Here is a 10,614-nt window from a genome sequence, read left to right on the forward strand (position 1 = left end):
ACTAAAAACAAAAAAACACAAAAATCAAAAAACTTAATTCAAAAAATTCAAACCAAACACACTAATTATTTTTTTTTTGTTTTTTTTTTTTGGTTCATCGCAAAAGCAATTTTAGACTTTTTTTTGACTTTTGAAAAAACAACAAAAAAACTACTTATTTTGAGGGTTCCCAAACACCCACTTCAACTTACTATATAAACAAAATAAATGGGAAAAGAACATTAATATGAGCACATATAACATGGACTAGAGGTAGAGCAACTAGCAAGGGCTGAGACTACAAAATATGCATGGAATCTTTGGATCCTTAATCCAATCCTGCCACACCCTCACGCCATACCCACCAGTGGATCATCATTATATGTTTCCCCCAATTCCAAACTACTACCAAAACCATATAAAGTGAATTTGATGTGTACCCAACTCCACATTACACTAAAGTCCCTCAAAAGTTCAGCCCATAACATCAAACAACTTGATCAAATCCTCACCCAAACCATCACAACTGGTCTCCTCCACACCACCCCCACCTGGAATTGCATTCTCAGAGCCTATTCCAAAAGCCCCAAACCCATCAAAGCCGTTCTCATTTACAACCACTCCATTCAATCAAACTTTATCATCCGTGATAACTTCACTTTCCCAAGCCTATTGAAGGCTTGTACAAGCCTAAATTCATTTCCTAAAGGAAAGGAATTGCATGCTCATATCCTAAAAGTAGGACTAGATTGTGATGTTTATGTGCAGAATTCTCTTATTCACTTTTATGGGTCCACTGGCTGTATTGATGATGCTAGGTTTGTGTTTGATAAAATGTCTCAGAGAGACATAACAAGTTGGAATTCACTTCTGGGTGCCTATAATTCCAATTCTGTATTGAGGATTGAAGCATTGGTTTTGTTTAAAGAAATGATCTGTGATGGCGTTGGAGTTGATGCAATCACGTTGGTGATTATATTGTCAGCTCTTGCAGAAGTAAGATGGGTTGAGTATGGAAGTGCAGTCCACGGTTACATGATAAAAGTTGGATTTTTTAGTAAATTGAATTTGGAGAATGCACTTCTGGGTATGTATGTGAAATTTGGGAAGATGAATGCAGCAATGAGATTATTTGATGAGATGAGCGGTAGGAGAGATGTAGTGTCTTATACTATTTTGATCAATGGGTATGTTGACATGGGTTTTGTTGATTTCGCTCGTGATATTTTTGATCAGATGGTTGACAAAGATGTAGTTTTGTGGAACTCAATGATTCATGGTTATGTTGAGTCAAAGCGTCCAAGTGAGGCTTTAGAACTTTTCAAGAAAATGGAGAATGAGACGGTTAAACCAGATGAAACCACTCTAGTTAGTGTTCTTGTTGCTTGTGCTAGCTTATCGAACCTACAATATGGTAGACTTGTTCATCGTTTGATCCTCAGAAATGACATGAGACATGATGTTTTCATCGGGACAGCTCTAATTGACATGTACTGTAAGTGTGGAAGTTTGGACGAAGCCATGGTTACTTTCTACAAAATGGTGGATAGGGATGTTTTTACTTGGACAACTGCGATTGAAGGACTTGCAAATTACGGGTGCGTGAATGAAGCGTTGAAATTGTTCAATCAGATGGAAAAGCATGGAATTAATCCTAATGAGGTGACATTTGTTTCTGTGTTAACAGCATGTAGACAATTAGGGCTAGTCAATGAAGGTTGTTTCTTGTTCAATAAGATGGTGAAAATTTACAATATTCAACCAAAGGCTGAGCACTTTGGCTGTCTAGTTGATCTCTTGAGCAGGGCCGGTATGGTACACCAGGCAGAGGAATTCATTAATACCATGCCTCCCGGGGAGAGACTCATAGCTTACAAAACCCTACTTAGTGCCTGCATTAGTTACTCAAAAATCAATCTTGGATTGGAAGTTGCTGATGAACTGATTAGGTTGGGTTCAGAGAATCTTGCAGTTTGTATATTGCTGTCAAACTTATATGCACTAGCGGGAAAATGGTCTAAAGTTGAACAAATAAGAAGAAAAATGAAAAAAATTGGTATGGTGAAAGAGCCGGGCATCAGCTCCATAGAAGTGAAAACCTAATTTTGAGGACGTATAAGACATTGGATGAGGAAGAAAATTGACAACTTTTGGGAAGTTTGATTTTAGGAATTATGACAATATAAAAATATTAATTTAGAATTTAATTATTGTATTGTTTTATTTTGTTAACGTTTAATTGTGACCTTGGATGTTTATATAAACAGGTTGTTATATATTAGGGTTTTTCCGATTGAATATTGAATACGATTTAATTGATTGAGAGATTTTGGCTTTGTTTAGGGTTTTCTTTTGTTCTTTAGTTTTTGTGTTTATTTCCACTGGCTGGCCGGCATCACCAAATGGAAATGTCTGGCAGAAAAAGGATTAAAATCTAAGTAATCAAATGGGCGAAGAACAGATAAAATCTATTCTAAACATATAAAATCGAAAATAGTGCCACATGATTTCGAATAGAGTCAAATAGAGGAAATAGATCCATGTAGCTGACTCCAAATAATTGAGACAAAGGCTTGTTGAGTTTGAGTGCCAATGTGCTCGGAGCTATTACTCCATTTCATGTCTTGTTGAGCTTCAAGCTGTCATGAATTTGTATTTTCACAAAACAAGATTGTCCATTTGACACTGTAGAAACCTAAAATAAAAGGTCACTTCCTTGTCAACAATATGAACAACGCTGAAGCTAAAACTTAGATTTTGATCAGAATCATGTGTTTGGTTGTGGTCAATAAACCATTTTAAGGTGTCAAATTTATATCAGAATAGATCACAGTTTACCTACCATGAATTTCAAGAAATTATAACTGATTCTGCTGAATTTCATTTCCTTTGAGAAAAATAGCTAGAAAATGGAACGGAAAAAACCAGATAGAGAGAAGAAAACAATCTTAAAACAGCAACTCCACACAGAACCCTTTTTTTTTTTTTTTATATTAATCTTTTTGGGAAATAAGAATAAAAATTTCGAAACAGCAACAATTTCATTTTTGCATGAAAACTACTTTTCAAATTTTAAAAATAACTTTTTGGTGTTTCCTAAAATGTGCCATGTTTTCAAAAAAATTCATGAAAATTATTTAAGGAAACACAGCTCACAAAAGTTTTTATGCGTTTTTCAGAATTTGAAAACATCAAAAAAATTAAAATAAATAATACCTAACAAGCCAAAGTTCTAAGCCTACATGGAGGATCATAAAGAACTCTGAATTCAAATCAAGAACTGAATTATGAGTTTGAAAGATATGTGGTGAATACAGTTGAGGTGTCAAAATTCTATTGTCTTAGAATAAAACACTGCTGACCTACCAAGCATTTCCAAAATAAAAAATAAAAAATAACAGAACCCACTTGTCACCAACTTGTATCCTCTGAATGTTATAGCACAGTTTTTCTTCTCCGGGCTCTGAATTTCAAAAATGATGTCTATGACAAGAAGCTTTATTTACGCAAGTTTGAGAAAACATAAGAAAATGGAAGGAAAGAAAGGAATCTCACAACTGCAACTCCACCTTGAACCTATGATGAGTTTCACAAGGTGCTACAAGTTTTCAAATAACCATTTTGCTTTTCCTACTTTCAACCGGCAATCAAACAATTTAGGGGATAAATCGACCTTCTCTTATATTAGACTAACCAGCAATGACAATTAATTTAAACTAGAGAACATTTGAACAATGTTGCAACAACCAATGGAGCTTGGGACAAATTTGTTAATGAATTCATTTGAATATGAAGCACTTTGATAAGGCAAGCAAATAAAATATGCACAGTAGCAGATAATAGATGCACTATACAACATTTTGATGCCAAAGAGATCAAAGAAGTATCATAAATGGTAACTTGTATCTGTTAATTTACAGTTCGTAGTACAACCCACTCATGTTGGGTTGCCAACCAGTGGTTGAAGCTTCTACCATAGTAAGCTCTCATCTCATACAACAAATTGAGGCTTAAAAGAAAAAAAATTCACAGAAGCAAACAGCACCATGAACATAAGGGATCGAAAGGTGTCTACAAACATATATCAATCAGCAGAGGAACCTTTTATAAATTTCTTTATAGTCGCAACCGATTTCAGCAGCACATACCATGACAAGGCAAGTGCAAATGCCAAAACCCGACCTCCAACAAGTCCAACAAGAACGATCACAACCAGAAAGAGATACCCTGAATTCCTCTCTATTTTCGTTCCAATCTTTTCCTTTACTATGCTATCTTCGATTTCAGACTGAGAAATTTCAGTGGAACTCTGCATTTCATCTATTTGATCACCATTCACTCTACTTGATAATCCACTCGATAATGACCATGATTTCTCATCATATTCCAATCCACTTTGCTCCCCATCTTCTATATGTTCTTTATCTTCAACGAAAACTAGTTCTTCACTCTTCAAATTCAATTTTGTCTTCTTTGAACTACGAAACTTCTTTGGGACAAGTTTCTTGATCTTCGACGTTAGCCTACCACTACGAGTTCTTTGGCCTTTAAGATCCACAACAACATCACTAACACATGCCTCTCCTTTCTCCATAACCTCGTTTTTGCCCATTTCTTCACATACCCATTTTTCCTTGCTACTGCGCGAACCAAACGCGTATTTCGCACTTTGAATCTCGCTCAAATTGGCACTAGGTTCCTCAATTTGAATTTCTTGATTGGGACCTCCTCCAATCTTGTGATTCTCAATCAACCCAAAACAATCCGCAACAACAGGTGCTGACCCTTTTTGTGCCTTCAAACCCTTGTCTTCTTTGTTTACCATCTTGTCCCTTTTGATCCCAACAAAACACAAACCCCTTTGAACCAAAAATTGCAATGACAACTGTGCATTGGCGCACGGTCTAAACAACCGACAGCAATGCTTCCCTGCATATTCCATGAAAAATAGCAAGAAAGCTGACATTGTTATCCCAACAACAAATTTCTTTGTGCACAAAGCCAAAACTACCACCAAAAACATCTTCGAAATCGCGACAAAAACCCGATTCGCATCCACAACATTACCACCGCTTGAATCCTTACAATCACCCACCACAAAACTGTCCTGAATCGCATCAATCTGGTTACCCGATGAGGAACTCCGTGCAGGACTCGGATGCCCAGAGGCCAAACCACAAACACTCGGCGGACACAACCCAGAATTCGGCGATCGCAAACTCGAAGGCGTGGAATTTGATGAAACAAGCGGCGAATTGGGTCTGGGATGCGAGTTTGGAGTGCTCAGAGTGGTAGAACTCGGCGAAGAGGAACGATCAGGGATGGGAATTGGATCAGGAATCGACTCGAATCTCTTCTTTTTCGACGATTTCTTAGAGGGTTTCTTCAATCGATCTCGATTCTTGACGAACAGATCGACGAGAGAGGTCGGAAAACCAGTTTCCACCACCAAAGATCCGCCATGTTTCGGCGACTGGATGTGATCCGCCACCAATTGGGTGATTCGATTCCCCTTCGCTTTCTTCCACACAGGCATGATTCTTGCTTCTTCTTCTTCTTCTTCTTTCTCACACTCTCAATTCAAGAAAAAACCAAAAGGGTTATCTTCAATCGTAAAGAATTTCAAGAACAACATGTAAATACACAAAACCCAGCAAAAATAGAAAAAAAAAATTTTGAATGTTGGAAGGAGAGTATTAAAGAATTGAAGGGATCAATGTAAAGATTTATGGGTTCACTGGGAAAACTGAAATTCTAGAAAGAAAAAGAAAGATGGGTTATATTATATGAATTTTCAGACCCATCATTTGGGGTTATACAAGAAATTCATCTTTATACTATGAGAATTGAAAGAAGACACAGAATGTGAATTGGGAAGGTCAGTGGAAATAGCGGAGGCATGGGGAGCGCGTGAGCTTCAATTATGAGGATCAGAGAGAATCAACGCTTTCTAACTATTTTCTCGAGAAAGTGACATCTGTAAATGCATTTGCTGTTTTCTTTTTTTCGATTTTTTTTTAAATAATGTTAAAGGTTCTAAATAATTTATTAAATATTTTATTAAATTTGTGTAAAATTTGTGAGAGATTTGATAAAATATTTAATAAGTTATTTAAGATTCATAATGTTTTTTATTTTTCTCAATTTCCAATGTTTCTCAATATTTTTGTAAAATTAACTGTGAAAAAGATAAAAAGGAGTAGCTACAACTACTTTCTTTGAAATATTTGGCAATAATAAAAAATTTAAGTCGATTTTTTCTTATTTTACCTCGCAATATACATAGAGCTTTCCTCCTGTTAAAAATAATTTTTTAATAGAATGTACTAAAATTAGCTAGAATATACTAAAATTAGCAAATATCAAAATCACGCATAATTTTTCTTTTTTGTCCTTCTGTCTGTCTCCATCCTTTTAACAAACACCAATGACAGAGATTATTAATTTTAGAGCTCTAAAAATATCACTAATGACATGATATTTAATAAAAAAAAATATAATATCAAAACCAAAACATCAAATTATTTATGATAAAACCTACTACCACATCATTAATAACAACATTAATTAATACTCTCACTCATTTTCTTTTTACAAACCACGTCCATCGTAAATACGTGCCACTGCACACAACCACCACCAGACATCCACTTCACTGGCGTCGGCACTTTATATTAATATAATTAATATAAATAGGCGCATTCATAGATTCAGATTAATTTTGCCAACCCTAGGTGGATTGGGTGTAGTTCTTGGATTTTTTTTTTTTCAAAATTCTAGTCAAAGGCCAAATATTCTTTATTTCTTTGTCACATTATATTTTAGGACAAATTACATGTATCCTTTTGAGATTTAACAAAATTACTGATATTCTCCTAAATTTTGAGAAATTACAGATACCCCCTAAAGGTACTATTTACATAATAAATTAGGAAGTAAATTGTTATGAAAATATAAACCTCAGAAGGTATCTGTAATTTAGCTAAACTTAGAGGGAGGTATATATAATTTGCCCTATATTTTAATAATTAAATTATTTAGAAATTTTAAGACACTTAAATCTCAAGACATAAAGTGTATTAAGACAACAAAATAGAGAAATTAAGAAACTCCAAATTCAAAAAATTGGTCCAATTAAACAAAAATAAATTATAAGTTGTTGTGTTGTTTGGTTACATTTATAAGTTTTTTATTTTTCATTTACATAAAATATTAAATATATTTATGTTTATTTTTTTTTATAAAAATATAGAGAGAGAAAAAAAAAAGAGAAGAGGTTTGATACACATGTTTTCAAAAAAAAATTTTTCCCTCAATACTTGAGAGAGGGGTTAGTTGTAGATGAATGGCAATAGTTATTGTGGATGTTGATTTTTGACCACACAAGCAAAAAGGAAAACTCAATAGGAGAGCACCGACAGAATAGATTAGCCCAAACAACCTGTCACAGAAAAATAAGAATCCAGTGGTGGTTTGTCCACCCGGGAGTTCTCCGACGATCAAGTCAGTATATCTCTCAAAGATAACAAATAGTGCTTAACTTACTGGCCAGAATAATCAAAAGCATACCTCAGACCCACGAGGGTGCTCTGCTTTTATAGCTAGCATTAACCTGATCTTTGTAGAAGGCTAGCTTCAATGGACTTTAGCTCAGTGCTCATCTGAGACTCTCAACTAGATAGAGATAAACTCTTTAAGATTTTTATCTTTATCCAGACTAAGGTCCTCCCCAATTCTAGGACTCATGTCCCTTATCCGTTTATTTCAGATTTTGATATCTCCGCAGATAACCTCGGCCTAGCCGAGATCATCTCAGCACATGACCAAGCCACGTGGCACCTCGGCTGACATGTCGACATCACCTTGGCCACGTGCTGCCAATCACGAAATATGCTCCTACAACTACCTCCTAGGTTTTATTACCTCGACAACCTGAGGTGATAGAACCTACTCCGTTTGTCCAGATTTTATGTTGATTAAGAATTCGAGATCATGTCTCGTTAGCTTCATATAACCAGGACTCAGTTGTCCATCTTTATCAATGGCTAAGAACCAAGAACCAAGCTCTTTAAGTTCCTTAACCGAGATCGTTCCCTTAGCCAAGGTTATTGCCTCATTAAATCAAGAACTCCAAGAGTTTTGTCTGTGCATGAGCCGTCACATACGGTTTTCTCAGCCGTTTCTGCCACGCATACTTCTCTTATTGAGTAGTACCTTACACGCGCCATCAGGTCGTGTCACGTCTGCGCACGCCGCTTGACAGACACATCATCCAAGGCTTTCCCTTATGGTTTGCACCCTTTCAAATTTAAACAAAACACTTTCTCTTTCTCCGTCTTTTCACTTCACATCTTTGATTTCCCTCTGCGCTCAAGATCTTCTCTCTCTAACGAATCCCCAACCTCCATTACTGTTCTTTTGAGCTCTCTACAATTGTGCTCGATTCACCTCCTCCGGCGAAGCATTTACTGTTCTGCTTTTCTCGTTGTCACCGTCTGACTCCAGCGAACCTCAAACCGGTGTGCTCGACCTCAGACTCAACTGGTGAGTTCTTAGTTTCTTTCTATTTGCAATTTCAGCCCTCTATGATTTTGAATATGTTCCTTATTTACCATTTATTTATTCTGTTGCTATTGAATCTGTTTTCATGATTGCACTCTGTTTTTCTTCCTTTGATTACGAATCAATTTTCGGTTCTTGAATCTTGAATTTGTGTAGTCTTTTGAAAATGCCAATCATGTTTTCTTGTTGTGGCTTTTGCATACTGTCTCTCACATACTCACTCAGTGTTCATGAGTTTGTACTCTTCATGTCTCTTGAATGTTGCTTTCCTGATTCTGATTCGCGCTCCTTTTTGCTTTGTCTTGCTTTGTCTTCAGATTCTTGCCTTTGATTCCTTAATTTAGTAAAGATTTAGGTCTTGGGATTTGATAGAAGTCACAATCTTTAGGAAAATTGAAACGAATTCCCTCTAGATCTTGAAAAACCCTCGTTCCAACGTCAGTCTAGTTTTCAGCAGAGGTTTCCAAACCCATACCAAACATTCTTCTCTAAAATTTTGCACCATAAGCTGACATCATGGGAATGTTTAAGTAGAGAGTTAACACCCCAGAAAAACTTGAATATTTTAGAAGAGAGTTCTCTATCCTTGCCGACGTCCAACTCTAGTTGGCTGGGGAGGAAGACTCTATTATGCCTAGTGAGGACTCCATGCCCTTCCTAGTAGTTGCTTTCATAGAGTGTGGACTTAGATTCCCTCTAGACATTCTTTTTCGAGAAATCCTTCATTATTACAAGCTCAACCCAATGCAACTGGCCATAAACTCATATCGGGTTATCAATGGCATAATTGAGCTAGCACACTGAGAAAAAGCTAGGATCACTTTAGTCGACATCCAATTTTGATATACCATGTGTGGCCTCAAGTCCGAAAAAGGCTACATATACTACCTGAAGCCCAGATCCATTGCCTACAAATTAATAGCCAACGTCTCAGACTCTAACAAGGTTGCTGGAGATGATTACTTTATCGTCTTAGGCAACTGGGAATTTGCACATGACGACGACCTCCATCTCTATCTTCCGCACCGATCGGTGTTTAAAGAGGGTGATGGTAAGAGCTGAGTTACCTTTCTAATCATATTTCGACTAGGATTTGTCGGTTTATATCTATTTTTTTGTAATGTTCTTATCCTCACTTCTTTTTGCAGTGCTTCCCCAGCCAGCGAAGGACTTTTGACAGACCTCCTTCCCCAGTCCTGATCTGAAAAGGCTCTTAGGTTTGGATATCAACAAGCGCAAAACCCCTTTGTTGCTTAATTACATCCCTACCTATAAGTTTGTATTGCCGGACGTCTCACGTCGGAGTAGGGCTCCCCGCTCAATAATAACTCCAACAGTTGCTTCCTCACCAAGGCCAGACTAAAGCATCAACGTCTGCCCCCCAACTTATCTCGACATCACAGCGTCGACGCTGACATCGAACTCTACCAAACGTACTAGCATGCAAAACTCGTAGCCGCAAACATTAAGGTTCTGAGGCATCGGTTCACGATCCAACCAATCCTCTCATTGCACTTCCTGCCATTCACTTCGGCACAAAGTTTACACTTGCTACCACTGCCGACAAAATGGGTAAAAAACTAGCCGTCGTTGTGGACCTTCTAGCCAACATTCTGGGGTCGTGACGGTGCAGTCCTCCTCTTCCTTATCTCAGTCAAAGCCGAAGTCAAAAAGAATGAAGAAGGCCAAGGCTAAGGCCACAGTGACTCAGATTGACTCTGAGGACACTGTGCTAATCTCAAAACTAGCCAAGGTTGAGAAGAATACTACTGTTGCCAAAAAGAGGCCATTTGAGAAGGCGACACCAGACGTCCCCCCATCGAAGAAGTCGAGGTTAGATTTCCTAGAGGGTAATAGAAGTTTCCCTCGCAACATGACTTGGGCACCCGAAGTCATGGTAGGGAACAAACCTCTAACAGCCGGCGACAGCGCAATCAATGACGTTGAGGTCGGCGCCGCTTTATCGACGGTCGTCCTCCTACCCAAGGACATGAATCATATGGCCGACCTCCATGAATACTAGAACTTTGGATGATGCAGCACTTAGTCTTGGTAAGTCGCCTTCTTTATATT

At 37.3% G+C, this 10,614-nt stretch overlaps 2 protein-coding genes across 2 annotated transcripts; one reads left to right on the plus strand and one right to left on the minus strand.

Annotated features, from left to right (window-relative positions):
• The first annotated feature begins 219 nt into the window (after positions 1 to 219).
• Positions 220 to 2,306, plus strand: LOC114258483 (pentatricopeptide repeat-containing protein At1g31430). The gene has a single exon (XM_028198435.2). It carries the CDS (start codon positions 412 to 414, stop codon positions 2,080 to 2,082), a length of 1,671 nt encoding a protein of 556 aa, XP_028054236.1. The 5' UTR covers positions 220 to 411; the 3' UTR covers positions 2,083 to 2,306.
• A 1,531-nt stretch (positions 2,307 to 3,837) lies between these two features.
• Positions 3,838 to 5,993, minus strand: LOC114258467 (ethylene-responsive nuclear protein / ethylene-regulated nuclear protein (ERT2)). Its single transcript, XM_028198417.2, has one exon. The coding sequence runs from the start codon at positions 5,513 to 5,515 to the stop codon at positions 4,064 to 4,066; it is 1,452 nt and encodes a 483-aa protein (XP_028054218.2). The 5' UTR covers positions 5,516 to 5,993; the 3' UTR covers positions 3,838 to 4,063.
• Between the last annotated feature and the right edge of the window lie 4,621 nt (positions 5,994 to 10,614).

The sequence above is a fragment of the Camellia sinensis genome, chromosome 9, assembly GCF_055761805.1.
Source record: "Camellia sinensis isolate YWXY chromosome 9, ASM5576180v1, whole genome shotgun sequence".
Lineage (NCBI taxonomy): Eukaryota > Viridiplantae > Streptophyta > Magnoliopsida > Ericales > Theaceae > Camellia > Camellia sinensis.